We start from the raw sequence: 20,696 nt of genomic DNA, 5'->3' as shown, positions 1-20,696 counted from the left end.
CTTCCCCCTTTGATGACCACTTCTTGGGAAGTGTGGCAAAAATCAATCCCAGGGAGCAACATTCTTCAAAAATCCAACATGGCTGAAAGTGATTTTTGGAGATTAGATCTGGCTGTGCCCACCCACTGGTGTGGCTAAAAATCCTAAACACACCCCTCTCCTGCCCTCTCCTAATTTAATCAAGAGGGCACCTAATTGTCTGGGGTTGCAGGATTTGAGGGAGGTGCTGAGCTGCTCCAGATGTCCTTCCCTGCCTTTGAAGACCGGTTTTCTCACTCTTCCCCTTCCTGCTTCACCATCTGCTGAGGCAGATATCCTCCCCAGGCCACACCTCATCAAGGCAGCCTGTCCAGGCTGCCAGAGGCTGGTCAATCACAGAAGGGCACTACATAGGGAAAGTTGGCAACTTTTAGGCAGAGTTTTAAAACTCTTTACCTGAACTATTTATATTAAATCAAACAATTGTAAGTTGTGGGATTTAGTATAACAATTAATTTGATACCAAACTCAAGGTATCTGACACTTAAGGGGACTTTGTTAATTAAAATAAAGTCTCCCCTTTTTAGCCTATGGAGGCCATACACTACAGTGAGGGACAAACAAATTTGGCTATTTTACCTCACCAGGGCTTATAACACGATTTTTATAAGGGCCCTGCTTATAGTTACATGGCACCCAACTCTAGGGGCACGTAGGGCACACCTTAGGGGTGACTTATATGTAAAATAAAGTAGTTTAAGACTTTGGAAGTACTTTTAATTCCAATGTCGAATTTGCATATACCTTTAGTTTAAAAGCAGCCAGCAAGGCAGGCCTGCCTTTAAAATGACACTGGGCACCTCAGCAGTGCATCTATGCGGGCACTACCTATGGTGGGGTCCCTAAACCTACATGCCCTACCATATACTAGGGACTTATAGGTAGGTTGACATAGCCAATTATAATTAGCCTAATTTGCATACACATTTTATACAGAGCACAGACACCGGGACTGGTTAGCAGTATCCAAGTCAGAATCAGAGTCAGGAAAACATCAGCAAAAAGTAAAAAATGGAGACAAAAAGTTAGGGGGCCTCTGCAATCAGCCCTGTTTTCACAACTACTCACTGACCTCACCTTTCCAAATAGGAAAACGAATAACCAAGGGCACAAATCGTACCCCTGACGTCTTTCCATTATAGAACCCCGTACTTCTTTGTGTGTTTTTTGGTTATATATATAGGGAGCTAAGTACGGTTGCGTTCCTCCTAAATGTGGTCGCAAAGCAATTCGCAGTTACCACCAGTGTCACACTGGTGGTAACCCATTCGCAAAAGGGAAGGGGTCCCCATGGGACCCCTTCCCCTTTGTGAATGTTGCCAAAAAGGGTTTTTCAGAGCAGGCAGTGGTCCAATGGACCACTGCCTGCTCTGAAAAACCGAAACCAAATGGTTTCGTTATTTTTTTTATTTTGCAACTCGTTTTCCTTTAAGGAAAACGGGCTGCAAAATCAATAAAAAAAACTGCTTTATTTAAAAAGCAGTCACAGACATGGAGGTCTGCTGTCTTCAGCAGGCCACCATCCCTGTGAGTGCAGGGGCTCGCTATGGGGTCGCAAAATGTGACTCACCTCATTAATATTAATGAGGTGGGTCTTTGTGATCCCATAGCGACTCGCAGACGGTGCCTGAGACACCGTTCTGCATCCGATTTTGCGAATCGGAAAATGCTACATCTGGCCCCAAAAGAAATGGTGCCCCTTAGAAGACTCTTGAGATGTTACTCCTGGGAGAGGGGAAGACGTTCCTACACAACGCCATCCATTGGAGTGGCTGCAGGCAGACAAGAACAGCCTGTCGGTGCAAGGACAAGGTGACCAGACAAATGAATTACAGCCCAATCCCAGCTGGCCAGTGGCCAGTAGGAAGGGAGAAGAAGACTTTTAGGCTAGCTATGAAGGCCAAAGCATCCTGAGTCAGGAAGCCCAAGAAGATGCCATGGGAACTGCCCATAAAATAAACCTCCACCACCTGGCCAAGCTCCAGGTCTTCAGTACAATTCTCCACCATCTGAAAAAAACTGCTTCAGCAGAAGCTTCTCAAGTGGGGATACCCCAAAGATCGACAAGAATCCACTGGTACGACATGCAGTCCAACCCTTCTCCAAGCTAGAAATTCAGAGACTGTGTGTGTGGCTTGCAGTCCAGTTCAGGCCAGCAATGAACTAACATGGGAAGGGATGTAATGACCCATCCGGGCTCTACAAAATGCGGGCTCTACCTTGCCAGCTTATTAGACCCCACCCCATCGCAAATAGATCGGCTTTAGTTGAGACCTAATTTAGGGACTTATATGCTAATGTTCCATTCGCAAATCGGGATTGCAATTTGACACACCGACCTTTTGCAAACAGAATAGAAATTTGCTAACCGGCAGTTAGCAAAATTCCCCTTTGGAGTGGGTCGTAATCTGACCTACTGAATTACTAATCATGTAGTAAGTCACAAATTGCGACTCATTCTGATTGGTGGTCATTCCTTGAAGGAAATGGTGGTCATTCCTTGAAGGAAATAATTGGAAAAAAAAATAATTTAAAAAAAGTTTTTTTAAGAATTGGCAGCACTGACCTGACCATATAGCCTCAACTAAGCAACGCTCACAAACAAATATTTTATCACAGTCAAGGACTGGAATTAAAATAGAAAATCAACAGTAATCACGTAAAATAATACAAAAAAACCTCAATAATCACTTGCTCTGTATTAGGCAAAGCAGACTACTCCAAAATATTGTTGAAAAGAAGAAATATTAGCAACATCAAGTCAAAAACTGCATTTTGAAAGGCCATTACTTACGTGGAATGCACTGTGAAGCCTGTATGCAAAATAGGCGGCTTTGTCACGGACGCACAGAACTGTGGGAAACACAAAAAATAAAGGAGATAGTGGTAGTGCATACTAAGCAAATATTTCCACTTTTTATGTTTCTGAGAGGCATTTCTATTTTTCTCCTTTGTGGCAGGAGATATGAAAGGTGATGCCCGATTACTTACCGGTAACCTTCATGAATGGCACGGTCATTTTTTTCTTTTTTTAAATTTTGTTTACACATAGAAGTAGGGAATGTGTCTGATATAATGTTCATGCAAATTTAATTTCAACCACGCAGCAAATTTTCTCAGGTGTGCAAACCTTCCGTGCCTCCTTCTGAAGCCTCTATCCCACAAATTAGACTAAACAGCTCAACCATTGCCAAAAAATTAAGTTTGGTAACTAGAAATCATTGTATCCATAATACTAAAAAACTGGTTGTAATGTATATGGACCAAAGACAATGCTTAGCTTCTCAAATGCATGCTTTGTGGACCAACCAATGGCAACATACAAAGCAAATGATCCACTAGGACACAAATGTGGTGGCAATAGCACCTCTAGATATGTTGTTCCTTTCCTTGTTGACCCGAACTCTATTTCACCCTATCCCCGTACTTTTGGCCTGCATGACAGAAACTGCTCATACCCTAAATGATAATGCTACCCTGTATCATAAACGTAAGCAGTAACAAGGAGATCTCTAAGTCCACTGTAGTGATTAGTCTTTCAGGTAGCCTGACATTAAGGCAAGGTCAGGTGATAGCTGGTTCAACACAGAGGAGTCTGGTGGAAAGGCCCTCTGACAACGATCTCCATTAAGTAGTCAAAATAAAGAGGAGCTCTGTGACTTGTTATCATCCACACCATGAGCATTCATCCTTGGATTTCTGTGATAAATATTGGTCAACAGCAAAAGAAGGGTCAGTTTTTGCCAACCCATTCACTTTAGCCAGTACCTACTTCACTTGACAGCAACTTACTGTTTGGGCTCTTCTCTTCTGGTCGTCTTAGGACCTAATCTCCCCTCTCACACTGTTGAAATGCCACATATGTGGCAGACAGTGATTATTCAACCTGTGGTATTCCACTTTTTAGTTGTCTGCCATGTCGTAGTTCAGCAGGTGACTTTGTGATTGAGTATTTCTGTAATTCTGCAATGTGTGGCAGAGTATATTGCATATGGACATTTGCAGGTACTTTATTTTACAGTTCCCATAACATGTTCAATTACGCTATTGGCCTGGTGCCAAATAGGTGTCAAGTTCTTGTGGTAGAAATCCATGTATTTTATAAATAACTTGAAGTCCTTCCCACTGTCCCTAAATACCTGGACCTGCTCTCCCTCTTATACCCTCTTGTACCCAGGTCAAAGGACTCCTAGAGTCTCATGAGCCTGATCTCCTGTGCAAGCTATAGTAACACCAACTGGACCTCCCCTGAACACTGCAGGTGGCGTCTGCTGGAGCGAGTCATGCCCCCACCAAGTGCTGTTCCTGAGGCACCCCGGGCTGTGTTAAAGGGCACTCTTCCTAATCTCCTCACAAACCTGGGGCTTAGGAACTTGCTCTAAAGAACTCTGGAGGACCGGTACAAACATAGCATATGATGTGAGGAAGGTGCTTTGCTGCTGGGCTAAATATTCAGACATCCCTGCTTGCAGATTTTCCCAGCAGTAAATCTGATTCAGCTGGACCTCGCAGAGAAGGTATCTGGCCTCATGGAGCCTTCTTATGATACAACCTGCAGCCATGCCCACCCGGAGGAATCCGAGCTCAAAAAAGTGACTGAGTTGGAATGTAGAAATCTTCACTGAGAAGAGTATCAGGCTGGCAAGTGACCTTCCTTGGGAGCAAAATTCAAATTTCTCCCACTTGCTTTCCTGCCAAAACATAAAGGCTTCACAGGGACTTTATCCAACTGCTATCCGACATCATGGAGCCCTTCTCTTCCACTGCCTACCGCCTTGCCCCACTGATGATTTTTGACTTCCATTTCAGTGACAAAATCCAAAGGTTAAACTTCTAACCTGGCCAAACCTGGGTTTTGTAGCTGTCCTTAAATGGCACCTCAGTCGTAGTCTACTGCAACCAGTTGACTGCCATTGGCGCTTAACACATTTTGGTGCTATTTTTAATTCCAAACTTTAAAAATAAATATTTATGCTTTCATTTATTGGATTTTTCTTGTTTGGTGTCATTTTATTTGTTAAAACGTTTCTAAACTAGTTTGGGATTTTTCCTTTGTTGAGTTTGACTTTATTACTATTTTGCATAAATACTTTACACAATGCCTCTAGGTTAAGGTAGTCTGCTCTGTGCCAGAGCTACCAAGGAGGTGAACTCAGTATAATTTAGTTACTTTAGTGATTCACCCTAACAAGGATTTTGGTTATTGTTTAAGGTGTGTGTTAGGCCTGGTATCCTTGGTGTGGTTTTCCCCCTGACATTTTGCCTTCCGGCCTCCAGTTTTTGCTGACTTCAGTTTTGACAGCTTTATGACTGTGCACACTATACCACTTCTAACCAGTGCTAAAGTGTTTGTGCTCTCTCCTTAAAACATGTAAGATTGGCTTATACCCAATTGGCATGTTTAATTTACTTGTAAGTCCCCAATAAGTAAAGTGGCACTACCAGTGCCCTGGGCCTGTAAATGCAATGCTACTAGTGGGCCTGCAGCACTTATTGTGCTTTCCAATTAAGTAGCACTTTAAACATATCTCAGGCCTGCCATTTCAACCTGTGTGTGTGCAGTTTTAAACTGTCATTTTGGCCTGGCAAAGTAAACCTTTTGCCAGGCACTAATCTTTTTATTTACTACATATAAGTCACCATTAGTGTATGCCCTGGACAGCTTATAGGGCAGGGTGCAATGAACCTTAAAAGTAGGACTCGAGCTTTTAAGTTTAACACATCCTGGTAGTGAAAAACTCTCAAGTTCTTTTTTCACCACTGTAAGGTCTACCTCCCCCATAGAACAACATTGGAGCTACCTTATTACATTTAATATGTGTAATTTCCAAATGGGAACAGGTCACCAGTTCATATTTGGTGTCTTTGGAACTGTAATGACAAATCCTAACTTATGGTGAAGTTGGATTTTAAATGACAATTTTGAAAATGCCACTTTTAGAAAGTTGGCATATTACTACCATAGCTATTTAGTGCCTGCAGGCTATCTCTCAGTCACATGCATGGGTGTAGTTGACAGTAAGGCTTTGTGTATTCCTCCTAGACAGCCACACACAGTGGGGAGCTTAGATGTGTGACTGAATGGGCCATCACTTGCAGGATGGGAGGGAGGAGCTGAACCCAGCCCCACTTACACTTGAACAGGCTGTGTCCTGTCTCCACACAAAGGACTGCATACCCCTTGTAGTTAGTCTGGAACCAGTGCCAAGAAGGCAGGGAACCTGTGCAATTCAAAGGTGTGCCTCTAGAAGCTTCTCCCACTTCAAAGGGACAAATGGTTATAAATATTAGAACTCAGGTACCAACTCTTTAGTACACTTCTGGACCTGTGGATACTCTCCCAGGAAGAAGGATTGCTGTGCTGCTAAATGGACTGCCACTCTGCTGGACTGCTCCTCTGAAGGATTTATAGGGATTATTTTCAGGCCAGTTTTTCCCCAGCCTCTTTTTAATGCTGCAAAACACTCTCATTTAATACAGAACTTGCTGAACCACAATCATTCAAGGGTATGTTAATTTATCGCCCACCAGGCCCGAGAAATCATTTTACCCAAATGATAGGCTCTTTAGTAGAAAACGGTATATGTGATAGAGACTTCACTGTTTTGGGAGATTTTAATTTATATTTAGAGATGGGATAAGATAAAGATACAGAAGCTCTGATAGACTTCCTTAGTTTGGCCTTTTCAGAAAGTTTGTGGCCTCACGCACTCTGCCGTTCATACGCTGGATGGTATTTTTACCATTAGTTCTCAGTTAAAAGAAACAGAATCCCTGCCCTTGACCTGGTCTGACCACCATGTTGTGTTATTTGAGATACTGCTAAATCGCAAAACTCCCCATGCTACTCATGCACACAACTCTCTTAGGACACATGCATTGAATAAGATTAGCCCTGAGGATTTTCATTTGAAGTTGCTAAAGACTCAGTCCTCTTCCTCAGAAGGCTTAGATCAAGCCAATCCTAATTACTTTCATGGGATTAACATGGTGGTTTCTAGCATAGTGCCAATTAAGAAGTGTCGTTCACATACAAGTGAACCTTCAGCACTGTGGTACACGGACGCATCAAGAGTACAGAAATAATGTTGTAAACAACAAGAATGCAAATAGAGAGAAGGCTATATGAGGGAAGAAAAAGAAAAATACAAACGGTGCCTGGTGGAATACAAATCCTTGCTGATCAAAGAGAAATCATTGTATTTTTCTCAACAAATTGAATCTTCCAAGAACTCATCTGAAGAGTTATTTCAGTTAGTGAAACTGTCATCAGCTCCTTGTAAAAATCAGATAAACTCCAATCAAGAGTTCTGCAACTCTTTTGCAAGTTTTTTTCAAGATAAGGTCATACAGGTCTATCATAAGCATGATGGCAGTAAAGATACAGTGAGGGAAAATAACAAGCAGGTAAGTCACGGTTTAGAACAGTCCATATTTTCTCTACTTTCCACAGAGCATATAACAAAGCAAATTCTTCTGGTTAAATCAGGATCTCCTCTTGATCCCTGCCATCCATCTGTAATCAAATTAGCATCATATACCATGGCTTCTAGTCTCATAACTATTTTTAATTCGATGTTCAGGACAGGATATTTTCCCAAACAATGGAAGTTGGTCTTTATTCTACCACTATTAAAGAAACCCTGTTTAAATTCAGCTGACACTAGCAATTATCAGCCTATTTCTCACCTCCCTTTACCCATAAAGATTATTGAAAAAGCCATGAATCAGTAGCTCTCATGCTTTATTCAGAGCAATCAAATATTAGACTCAACTCAATTAGTTTTTCATTCTTGGCAAAGCACTGAGACAGCATTGATAAAGGCAACAGGGGAAGTAAGAGTCGTCCTGGATGGAGAAGGAAGTGCAGCCCGCGTCTTACTCAACCTGTCAATCATGAGTTGTTGATTGACTTGCTCTAGGAGATTGGGATCAGCCAGACTGCACTTGCTCTTCTAAGATCATTTCTCACAGAGTAGAAGCAAATGACGGCTCTTGATCAATTTGTGTCTGAACTTTTGTCACTACCATGTGAGGTCCCTCTGTTCAATGTTTACTTAGTAGCCTTGGCCACCTGGATTAGATCCTCTGTTTTTTCTTTAGCATCCTGTGCTGATGACACACAAATTGCTGTGTCCTTGGCAAATAGACATCAATATAGGATTGAGGTTCCATGACTGCATAATTGCAGTCAGTCAGTGGATGGACAAAAAATGGCTAAAGCTTAATTCTGATGAAACAGAGGATATTCTCTTTGTGAATAGGGCCTCCTTTTGGACTCCTCAGTGGTGACCTCAGGATCTGGGAGCACTCCCTACACCAGTGAGTAAGGCAAAGAATTTGGGAGTAATCATGGACAACAGGCTCACCTTCGGAGACCAGTCAACTCGTCCTCCTTTTACACGTTGAGGTTGCTTAAAACAAATCTCACCTTTCTGTCCTTTGAGGTCCAAAAAATGGTGGTTACTGATTTGGTGCTCTCAAAAGTGAATTATTGTAATGGCATCTATCTTGGTATGCATCTGCAACACCTAAATACACATCAAACATTGCAAAATGCTGCAGAGCGACTATTTCTGGGATTCCTAAGTTTAGGTCTGCTTCTTTAGCTATCCAGACACCATACCAGGCAACAAATCCAGTTCAAGGCACTATGCATTGCTTTCAAAGCATTGTATAACGTTGGCTCAGACTATCTTATCTGCAAGTTTAGGTAGTATGAGCCAAGTAGGAATTTACATTCCTCTAGCTCCAAGAGGAACGGAATTACAAGGTTTAGATGCACTAATATTAACATTTACAAGGAGTGCTGTGCTGCCCTGCGTCTTGCTACCCTCTTGTCTGGGTGAGAAGGACTGGTCTTGCATCCCTTGACCCCAGACCCCAGGGTGACTCCAAGGGTAAGTTGACTGGCCTCCTAATCTGAAGTCTCAGAGACACAATAGTCTTCCGACAACCTTGAACATAGCACCTGGACTCTACCATCTGAGTCTACCCTACCAAGTGGTGTCACCCCAATCCTAGACCCTTGGAAGTGGGTTTAAGATGCTTAGCCAGCCTCTGTGGATCTAGCGGGACCAATTCATCTCATCTTCTGTGAGGCGCAAACCCAAGCAAAACTGATGCATCTATATATCTGTGTGGATTGGACCTGTTGGAAAAACAATCATTGCACTACAGGCCATTGAAACTGCCACTGCACAATGCATCCTTGGCACAGGTCCTTGCACCCCTCATCAGTGGCAGCCTCGATGATGATGCTGGACTCCCCATCACAGCCTTGCAGTTGCTTGGAACAGATCCATTGTGCAGACTGCATGCTGCATCAGATTTCTCATTGCCTTTAAGATAAGCCTGACTGCTTTGTGCTAAGCTACCAGAAGATTGAACACAGGTTAAATTAGGGTTGGCTTGTGCTGCTTGACCAAGGCTCACATCCTAGTCAACCAAAACCTAATTTCTTACAGTGGTTCAACATCGCCCTCTTAACTAATAATCTAATTTCCTACATGAACTAAATGAGGACTACTTGAGCTATATCCATCCAGATTGCAATTGGATTACAGAAACTGACTTAGGGCCTCCGTCACAAACAGGACGGATATCCTGTCTACCATATTACAATCCCATAATAGCCTACGGAGATCCTAATATGGTGGATGGGATGTCTGTCACGTTTGTGACAGATTAACCCATCCGCCAAACTGTAGATCAGGTCCTAAGTGTTCAATATTGTCAAACACCTCTAAGATATCAAGAAGTACTTGAAGGCGGGGGTCACCCTTAATAGTTATTGATAATTTGGATAGTCAATGTCTCTCTGCTGTAGCAAGTACAGCAGGCTGTTTAACAGGAATTAATGAGATTGTGGTGACATAAAAATTGCTGTTACAATTTCATCCATTAGAACAAACATAAATATTGCATAGTAAACTACATTATGAAAGAAAGTAAAAATATAATTTATGGAATAATACAAATAAACCACTATCTTAAGAACAAAACAAATTGCAAAAATACATTGTTAACCACTGCTTTTGAATGAAATCAGAGGAAATCTCCAGAAAATTAAGTTTCTCATGTCAGCCCCACTGGTACATTTTCACTAAAACTGATGATTGAAGAAATAGTAACACATGTGTATGATGCCTTGTTGAATCAGTGATGAGGTGGTGGCATGGATCAATGGTTTTCAGACCTCTCCCATCCCATAATGGAAGGTTAGTACACTTGTGAATTTTACACAGAAGGGCAGACTATATGGAGTAGGGAGATGCTTCTTCATGTGTATAGTTACTGCACAGAACATTGTTGTTGTGGCAATGAGACCAATTGCCAAAGAGGCGATATGGACCATCACCAAGGCATGCACACCTCCAACTTCAGCTCCAAGACAGCTAAGGGTCCAGTGCAAGCTGTAGTAAGGTGTGGGCAGCACCAGCAATAAGGAAGGGGTGTGATGAGAGTAGCCGAGTAGTGGGACCAACCGAGCAAGGTAAGTCACCAAACTCTGACACCAGAACTTACACACATAGCAGCTCCCATAAAGGTGGCTAAAAAATCCCTAAGATTCCCACCTTAGCCAGTAGGGTTAGGGGCAAAAGTGATGGCAGCAGCTCGTTTCCAAATCGTTATGAAATTCAGGTAGTAGTTATTTGATAGGTGTAAAGTAGGAAAGCAGCACTGATTATATAGATGAATCAGCATCATGCAGTTGCTCATCAGCTGACCTCTTCACGTATATATGTTCTCCACAGGCCCACAAGAAGTGTCGGACTGGTCTGACAGATCAGTTTGTGGGCCACTTTGTTAAAGTTTGTGACCCGGTTGTATGGCTAGATGGGCCAGTTTCTACTGTTGATTTCTTTAACATTACAATTTTTCCTATATTTTTTCCTAAGGGGGGGACTTTTATTATGGTGCCTGGGCCTATTTTGTGGACCAGTTCGACCATACCCACAAGCTCAAGCACTCAACTACAACTTCAGAAATCACAAAGCTTTCACTGATCTCTAACAATCTTCTATCTCTTCATTCTGCCATCGTAGTCAATCTCACAATCCCACAATGAAGAATGGATGCCTTAGATAGCTCTCCACCTCATGAATCCTTAAAATGGAATCCAATAGCTGATATGTTAATTAGTGGATTGTACTAGAAAAGGGGAGCTCTGACTCCAAAGCCACATGCTAGTATAGAGCAAACACATGTATATGATGTGGTGGGTCTGAACACCAGAAAGCAACAATCTGCGACCAGGCCTTTAGCATGCTTCTGGAGACTTTAAGCACCAGCAGGGTATTTCCTTGAGTTTTCCTGGAAGTGGCAGTAAAAAAAAAACATTATTGCTTAAAGTGTACCTCAATCCTGACACAGACATTCTGTAATAGTTTGAACTGTCTTTAGATTTCTGACCTGCTGTTTCCCCTTTTATATGGTCCTTCCTCAGCTGTACTGCTCATTGGTCCAACAGCCTTCCTCTATCTAAATTCCCTCACTGTAATCAAGTACTTTGTTCCCACCCATTCCCATTCTGAAGGACTGTGTTCAGTAACTGTTAGAAATGGCATCTTTGGTTGGTAGTCAGGTTACCCCCTGTCCAAGCAAGGATCCTCACTCTAGTCCGGGTAAAGGATAATCACCCTCAGTTAACCCCCGCTCATCCCCTTGGTAGCTTGGCACGAGCAGGCAGGCTTAACTTCAGAAGCAATGTGTAAAGTATTTGCACCAACACACACAGTAACTCAGTGCACCACTACAAAATGACACAACACAGGTTTAGAAAAACATGTATTATTTATCTAAACAAAACAATGCCAAAATGACAAAAATCCAACATACACAAGTCAAGAAAGGAATTTAAAAGAGAATACAAGTCTAAAATCCTTAGAAAACAGTGAGAATGCTGTTAGTGTGCAAAAGTACCTGGGTAGCGTAAAAAAAAAGCTGCACGGGGGAGCGTGCATCAGAAAAGGCCAGCAATGAGTGAATTTCTTACTCGCAAGTGAGAACGTGTGTTGTTCCTCCTCCGGTTGGGTCAGCGTGCGTTGTTTCTTCTCTCCCGCAAGAGAACGATGCGTCGATCCACTGGGCACCTCGGGTCTGGCAGGCTTTGCGTTGATTTTCCACATCCAGCGAAGTTGCGTCGAAATCCAATTGCACGGTGTCAAGAAACCGTGCTGCGTGGGGGCTTGCGTCGTTAACAGCAGCCGCTGCGGGTGTCACACGTAGTTTCTCCAGCTGTGCTACATCAATCTCCCAGCCATGAGACACGTTAGGGCACTCCTTGGCAGGCAGGACTCTCAGCAGAAAGCCCAAATGCTGGCAGAGAGAAGTCTTTGTTGTCCCTGAGACTTCAACAACAGAAGGCAAGCTCAGTTCAAGCCTTTGGAGATTCTTCACCAGTGGGAAGTCACACAAAAGTCAGTCTTTGTCTTCTCTCAGGTAGAAGCAGCTATTGCAGGCCAACCCAGTAAAACACAGTCACAGGCAAAGGGGCAGTACTCATCCTCCAGCTTCCAGCTCTTCTCCTTGGCAGAAGTTCCTCTTGGTTTCCAGAAGTAATCTGATTTTCAGGGGTTTTGGGTTCTCTTCTTATACCTCTTTCTGCCTTTGAAGTAGGCCTACTTCAAAGAGGAGTCGCTGTTGTTTTCAAGATCCTGCCTTGCCCAGGCCAGGCCCCAGACACACACCAGGGGGTTGGAGACTACATTGTGTGAGGGCAGGTACAGCCCTTTCAGGTGTAAGTGACCACTCCTCCCCTCCACTCAGCCCAGATGGCCCATCAGGATATGCAGGCTACACCCCAGCTCCCTTTGTGCCATTGTCTAGAGGAGAGCCCAACTGTCAAACTGACCCAGACAGGGAATCCACAAACAAGCAAAGTCACAGAATGGTTTAAGCAAGAAAATGCCTACTTTCTAAAAGTGGGATTTTCAAATATGCGATCTAAAAAACCAACTTCACTTAAAGATGTGTTTTTTAATTGTGAGTTCAGAGACCCCAGACTACAAATGTCTATCTGCTCCCAAAGGGGATCTGCGCTTTAATAATATTTAAAGGCAGTCCCCGTGTTAACCTATGAGAGAGATAGGCCTTGCAACAGTAAAAAAGAATTTGGCAGTCTTTCATTGTCAGGACATTTAAAACACATAAGTACATGTCCCACCTGCAACATACAGTGAACCCTGGCCATGGGGCTACCTAGGGCCTGCCTTAGGGGTGCCTTACTTGTACAAAAAGGGAAGGTTTAGGTCTGGCAAGTTGGTACACTTGCCAAGTCACATTGAAAGTTTAAAACTGCACTCACAGACACTGCAGTAGCAGGTCTGAGCCATGTTTACAGGGCTACTAATGTGAGTGGCACAACCAGTGCTGCAGGCCCACTAGTAGCATTTGATTTACAGGCCTGGGCACCTCTAGTGCACTTTACTAGGTACTTACTAGTAAATCAGATATGCCAATCATGGATAAGCCAATGTACACATACAATTTATACAGGGAACACTTACACTTTAGCTCTGGTCAGCTGTGGTAAAGTGTCCAGAGCAAACAAAACACCAGAAACATAGTCCAGCACACAAAAACAACCTGGGAAGTAGAGTCAAAAAGTTAGGGGAGACCATGCCAATGATGCCAAGTCTAACAGTAACCATATGCACCCCTTTTGTAAATCCCACTATTGCCCTTGTGAGCCACCTTATTGCAAACCAGTTTATAAAGTCATCCACAGCTTTGTTCAAAGGAGCTTGCAAGACAGAGAAGCCTAATAAAGTTTCTCCAAACTCCACAGTCACTATGAAGCACAAAAATGTGTGAAAATTAGAAGGTGAATATTTCCTTTTATCTGTCTTCTTCCTGCCACATTGATTTGTACTGTAAGTTCTCTATTGTCTTTGACCCCAGTCTTTCTTCACACCGACAGACTGTTTATACTTTTCCATATTCTGCAGCATTACAATTCTTATGTAAACTTTTCCTTTCTAAATCTTCAAACTCAAACAGCGCAGAGATAGACTTGTGTGCACAAAGCAGACTTTCCAATGTATTCTAAGACCATTTAAATCCTATTTATCTGGTATTGAACATCTAACACACATCTTGAACAATTCCGGATGGTACATTGAAGGTAAGTACCATGCATGCAAGTACGAGGTTTTTACTTTTAGTATGCATCCTTTACCATGCAGTACTTTACCACATAGGTATATTTTTTAAATAACATCATGTTTAATGTTATTTAAAAAATATGAGGTAAAGATGTGGGTTTAGGTAAAGAAGGAAAGGGTGTTTTTAGGGTTTAGGGCTGGGTAGTAAAAAAGGGAGGTGGGGTGACTTTGGGATTTAAGTGTTTGACAAGACAGCCAACTATGGGCGGTGGCTGGGAAGCTGTCAGGAGCTGCATAGGCCCACAGTCCCCCATTAAAAAATGTGGGTACCGCCAAGTATGCACCAGGGCTCCCACAGTAAAAAATCTATCAAAATGGCAGGGGCACCACCAGCCACTTATTCTAATATTGTGTAAGGGCTGCAGGGCGTGTAGCAGCACGCCCAGCAACATTTAAAAACACAGTAAGTCCCCTGGGTCATTGTATCCATGACCCCAGGAGTGCTTACCTTATTTTTGTGAAGCAGTCTGAGCTAAAGCCTAACTCCATGCTGCTTTCAGTGATGGATATCTTATTTTATGTTAACAAAAATTGAAATTCAGTGAAAAAACAAAAGTGAATGTGACTTTATAGTTAGTAATTTAAATAATATCTTACTATGCATTACAAAACCTTAAAAATTAATTGAAAAAAACAAAGGTTTAAGAGATCTTATAGTTACATCAAAATGCCAGGTTGAAATTGTTTCTTGGTTGATTAGGTGTGAGACCTGCTCAAGAAGCGACCACAATCCTTGTCAGGGTGAGGCACATGCCACTTCTAAAGTAACCTGGGCTCAACCACTGGTAGCTGGGCATAGAGCTGTCCGGCTTAACTTAGAGGCAATGTGTAAATTATTTGTGCAACACTTCAAACAGTAATAACGTGACAACACCACAAAAAAGAATCCCAAACCAGATTAGACAAATAGAATCATTTTTATGCAATAAAGCAAGACCACAATGACAGAATCCAATCAGAGGTATGATGTTTTATCCAGGGGATCCTCATAAGTGATAAGCTCTGAATAGTCCTGCCTGGGTGGGGAGTACTTCTTAAATCATATATATATATATATATATATATATATATATATATATATATATATATATATATATATATATACATATATATATATATAGATACATACACACATACATACATACATATACATATACGTACTTTCTCCCCACAAAAAGATCTGAGATGGGTGAATCAAAGAAGCTAAGATACTTCGCCCACTGGGACATGATTATAGAAGCACCCATATATTTCCTAAGATTGTTAAAAATGAGCCAAATGCCTGATTTGTATAGTATCAATGTGTAAGAATGGATGAAGTAATTGCAAAATGGATTTTGTTGGCTAAAGGGTCAGATATTATCTTATCGTGTATTATTGAATTGTCAAAGGAAAGCTCCTACAGAGAAGTACATATAAATGAATTGAGTATTTGGGGCAACAACATAGGTGAAATAACTATGATTAATGTGAGATGTAAAGATAATCTAGGGCCATATTTATACTCCGTTTGCGCCGAAATTGCGTCGTTTTTTTTGACGCAATTTCGACGCAAAACTAACGCCAACTAACGCCATATTTATACTATGGCGTTAGAGGCGAATAGCGCCAAAGTTCCCGGAATGTGCGTCATTTTTTAGCGTGAACCCCTTCCTTGCGTTAATGATATGCAAGGGAGGCGTTCCCGTCTAAAAAATGACTCCCAGGCCTTTACGTGGTATTTATACTCCCGGGCAAAAGAGACGCCCGGGAGTTGGCGTGGCTAAAAACGGCGCATTTGCGCCACTTTTTAACGCCTGCTCAGGGCAGGCGTTAAGGGTCCTGTGGGCTCAAAATGAGCCCACAGGTGCCCTCCCATGCCCCCAGGGACCCCCCCTGCCACCCTTGCCCACCCCAGGAGGACCCCCAAGGATGGAGGGACCCACCCCAGGGACATTCAGGTAAGTTCAGGTAAGTATAATTTTTTATTTTTTATATTTTTTTTTGGTGGCATAGGGGGGCCTTATTTGTGCCCCCCTACATGCCACTATGCCCAATGACCATGCCCAGGGGACAGAAGTCCCCTGGGCATGGCCATTGGGCAAGGGGGCATGACTCCTATCTTTACAATGATAGGAGTCATGTTGATGGGGGATGGGCGTCGAAAATAAATGGCGCAAGTCGGGTTAAGACGATTTTTTCGACGTAACCTGACTTGCCCCATTTTAAGACGCCCATGCGCCATTTTCCCCCTACGCCGGCGCTGTCTGGTCTACGTGGTTTTTTCCCACGCAAACCAGGCAGCGCCGGTCTGATTGCGCCGTCTAACGCCATTCCATAAATACGGCGCCCGCATGGCGCTTCAGAATGGCGTTAGACGGCGCAAAACTTTTTGACGCTAAACTGCGTTAGCGCAGTTTAGCGTCAAAAAGTATAAATATGGGCCATAGTATTTTTACTATTTCTACTATGTCCTGAAAACATGTGACTATGATGTAACCAATCAGGGATTAGGTAACAGAGATACCATTTTAGAAAATTCGGAAACACAGCGGTGATTGGTGGAGATTGTTGACATGTGATAAACAAAGGGGAGATGCAATATGGTGCCTCATAGGTTGAGAAAGGCATTTGTTGCCGAAATGCATTCCTCTACCATGCTCCAGGATTAAAAACTCTGTTTTTTGCATCCAGAGTGCTGTCCTTCTTTCTATAGTGTGGGGAGAAAGAGGTTCATACAAGTCGAAGTGGCGACGCAGCAAGAGAGCACCACCGGCAATTTGGTGCTTCACAGTATCGCCGAAATCAAGCAGTGAAGATATATATATATATATATATATATATATATATTTTTTTTTAATTTATAGTTTCACTTAAAAAACAAAGGTTCCAGGGACTTTATAGTTAGGCTCACATTTCAAATGTACAAAACCATAGAAATTCAACAGCTCTAGTTACAGTTATCTCAAGTAACTATAACATATGCCCTAAGGTAACTATACCTTGTGCTAAGGAGGTGTTCCAAAACGTAATATTGACATTCTGACTGTGACATCATCTTTTGATTTTTGAGACACTACAACACAAAACACCCTCTAGACCACTCTTGCCTTTGGTCCCTGGCCTTCTGGAACCTGCCATGCAATTGTTTCTAACTCCAACTAGTTATTTTGCTCTCTTGAGGTGCTCTGATAGGTCTCTCTGGGATTCATTATCCAGATTTCCTGAAAAAGTGCTTAAAGAAGGTAGGCAGCATTCTTGGAGTTGATTAATGAAGGGGGCCTAGTATGGAATCAATTTATATAAGTGCTGCTGCAGATACCTCCGATTTGGCAGCACATGGTTGTGCACATGGCAGAGGTGTTAGAAGATCATCATGGTTGTGTCTGAAGCTGGAGACTCATAATCGGATTCTGAACCTTCCTTTCTCAAGTGACACTCTTTTTAGTTCACATGCTGATGAAGAGATGGCCAGAATAAAGTTACGTTCAAGGAAAAGGAAGCTCAACAGATAGCAACACTGAACCACCGAACAGTGTCAAATATGCAGGGGAACCCCTACATAGACAAACATAATAAAAACTATCATGAACAGAGATGCACAAGTTTTAACAAGTAGTCCAATGTCAATAATTGTGTCCGAGTCAGGTGAGGTATCAAATGGTTCTAACATTCTTTTATTTCAGATGAGAGAGGCAGCCGATACGTATTTTGTCTAAGACAGCTTTCTCAAGGCTGCAAGGCAACATCAAAAAAACAAAGAAGATAAGCATTAAAATGTAGACGTGTAAAATAAAAACAAAAAAAAAATACCGTGTTGTCCCGAGGTGTGTGGGATACATAGAACACCCCAAACCAGTGAACAGTTAGACAAACTGTGCAATCCGGTAGCAATCTAAGTGGAAATGAGAAACAGGCCATTGTGAAACCAAGTATGAAAAATTAAGACAGGAGCGCGATTCCAAAGTTCACACACATGTGCATTATCAAGCTAGAGAAAACCATATTAAATGTGGGAGAGCGGACAGACGTAGATAAAAGGGAGCAAACACAGCACTAGCCATGTTGAACGTGAGGGGACCGAAAATATGTTGAGAAGGTGAAGACTGAAATGAGAGAAAATCATCTGTATATAAAATAAGTAAATATTTAGAAGGATCAGCGATGTAGAAGGATAGATGCAGTGTCACCCTTGTAGACATTGTAAATCTGGCACGGGATAGGAATAATAAAAATAAAAAGTGACAGTCAGAAAATGTAGCAGTGGAAGTCGTAATAACAACTGTAGGCTAATGATGGGAAGTATGGTTCATAAGAATCTGGTAATGGAGTAAACGGCCCACCAAAAGGCTCTAGCATGGACTAGAAAAGATTGTGTCAAAAAATCACAGGAGAGGCCAAGTAATGCCTCCAGAAACCTGTACATGGAAAAGGGGATCATGCATTGAGAAAAACCCAGAGTAAAGGTCAATAAAATGATCAGGTGGAAAGTAACATTAATAAGTATCTGTAATTGTAGAAAGATTGCCAGATTTACAGCATCTACAAGGCTGACACTGCACCTGTCCTTTCACATTGCTGATCCTTCTAAATATTTACTTATTTTACATACAGGTGATTTTCTCTAATTTCGTAGTCTTCTCCTTCTCATATTTTCAGTCCCCTCAAGTCCAACATGGCTGGCGCAGTTTTTGCTCCCTTTTATCTATGTCTCTCCGCTCCCCCACATTCCATATGGTTTTCTCTAGCTTGACAATGCACATGTTTGAATTTTGGAAACGCGCTCCTGTCTTAATTTTTCCTACTTGGGATCACATTGGCCTGTTTCTCATTTCCACTTAGGTTGCTACCGGCTTGCTTAATTTGTGTAAATGTTCACTGATTTGGGATGTTCTATGTATCCTACACACCTTGGACAACACATTATGGCTTTTTCTTGTTATTTCATGCATATACATTTTAATGCTTATCTTCTTTGGTTTTTTGATGTTGACCTTGCAGCCTTGAGAAAGTCGTCTTAGACGAAACACGTGCCAGCTGCCTCTCTCTCATCTGGAATAAAAGAACATAGAACCATTTGATACCTCACCTGACTCAAATACAATTATTGAAATTGAACTATTTGTTAAAACTTGTGTGTCTTTGTTCCTGATTGTTTCTATCATGATCCTAAAACTCTACCAATCTCAAATCAGAATGATATTCATAGTCCCAGAATTACCTTGTCAGTGGTGGTTCACGAACCTTCTACATCTGTCAGAGAGGCCCCACAAGAGATGCCCATGCCGTCAGGATCTTCTGTTCAACTCAGGAGGACAGATACTACATGCCAATCTACCGTCCCTGAACTTGACAGCATGGCTCCTGAATTCCTCCAATAAGGATATATAGGGCTCTCTAAAGAATGAATGCACATTCTCGGGGAGGCTAGGCATCCTTCCACTAGAAGATCATATGCTTTCAAATGGAAAAGATTCTACATGCAGTGTTTACAGAATAGTTACAATCCTATTTAATGTCAGTTAGATGTAATTATTCCATATCTACTATACTTAGCTAAATCAGGTTTATAAGTTTCTTCAGTCAGAGTACATGTTGCAGCCATCACGGCTTACAGGAAATCCCCATCTCAAACATCCTTCTTCCAAACCCCAGCAGTGAAAGATTTCCTTGAACATCTTAAAAAAGTGTTCCCCCAGTTAGGGATCCTTCCCCTCCATGGGAACTAAACAGTGTACTTTCCAAGTTGATGGGCCCTCCAGTTGTGCCACTACATAAGGCCTCTTTACAACATCTCAACTGGAAAGCGACATTTTTGGTGGCTATTACTCTGCCCATAGGGTACTTGTAATTCAAGCTCTATGTTGAGAGTCACATTACACTGTATTTCATTCCAATAAAGTTGCTATGAGGATTCGCCCTAGCTTTCTCCCGGATGTAGTATCAGACTTTCGCATCAATCGGAACATATTGCTACCTACTTTCTTTCCAAATCCTTCTAATCCAGCTGAAAGGTCTCTATATTCACTAGATGTCAAAAGAGTGTTAAAATGTAATTTAGATAAGACCAAGAGTATTAGAAAATTGACACATCTGTTTATAAACTATGATCTGGTAAGAACGGGCATAGACTCATCTAAACAGTCTATTTGTAGGTAAATTGTTTTTTGTATTTCATTGTCAGATCAGCCAGCTAACAAGTTGTTACCTGTTAACCCTAGAGTGCATTCTACAAGAGGAAAGGCTGATACTGCAGTTCTCTTGAGAAATGTCGCAGTTACTGAAATTTGTAAAGCTGCTACCTGGAAGTCTGCTGATATGTTTACTAGACATTATTGTTTAGATTCAGATGCTAAAGCAGATACTCAAGTATGCCATGGTTCATTGAGAAATCTGTTTGATTAAATGATGGAACTGTTTTTAGTCTTCTAAGTCCACTTCTTGTGGGAAGGGCTTGCTATTCTATTCAGTGCTAGTGACTATCGACGAGGATCCCCTGGAAGAGAAGGA

At 42.0% G+C, this 20,696-nt stretch overlaps 1 protein-coding gene across 1 annotated transcript in view; it reads right to left on the bottom strand.

The window, feature by feature from the left end:
- ANXA10 (annexin A10) overlaps positions 1 to 20,696 on the bottom strand; it is a 355,700-nt gene that overhangs the window by 98,675 nt on the left and 236,329 nt on the right. The window contains exon 10 of the mRNA XM_069205838.1: positions 2,834 to 2,892. Coding sequence (XP_069061939.1) covers positions 2,834 to 2,892 — 59 coding nt within the window. The remainder of the gene's footprint in view (positions 1 to 2,833; positions 2,893 to 20,696) is intronic.

The sequence above is a fragment of the Pleurodeles waltl genome, chromosome 1_2 (assembly GCF_031143425.1).
Source record: "Pleurodeles waltl isolate 20211129_DDA chromosome 1_2, aPleWal1.hap1.20221129, whole genome shotgun sequence".
Lineage (NCBI taxonomy): Eukaryota > Metazoa > Chordata > Amphibia > Caudata > Salamandridae > Pleurodeles > Pleurodeles waltl.
The sequence above is the reverse complement of the archived record's forward strand: the minus strand, read 5'-3'. Positions and strand labels throughout refer to the sequence as shown.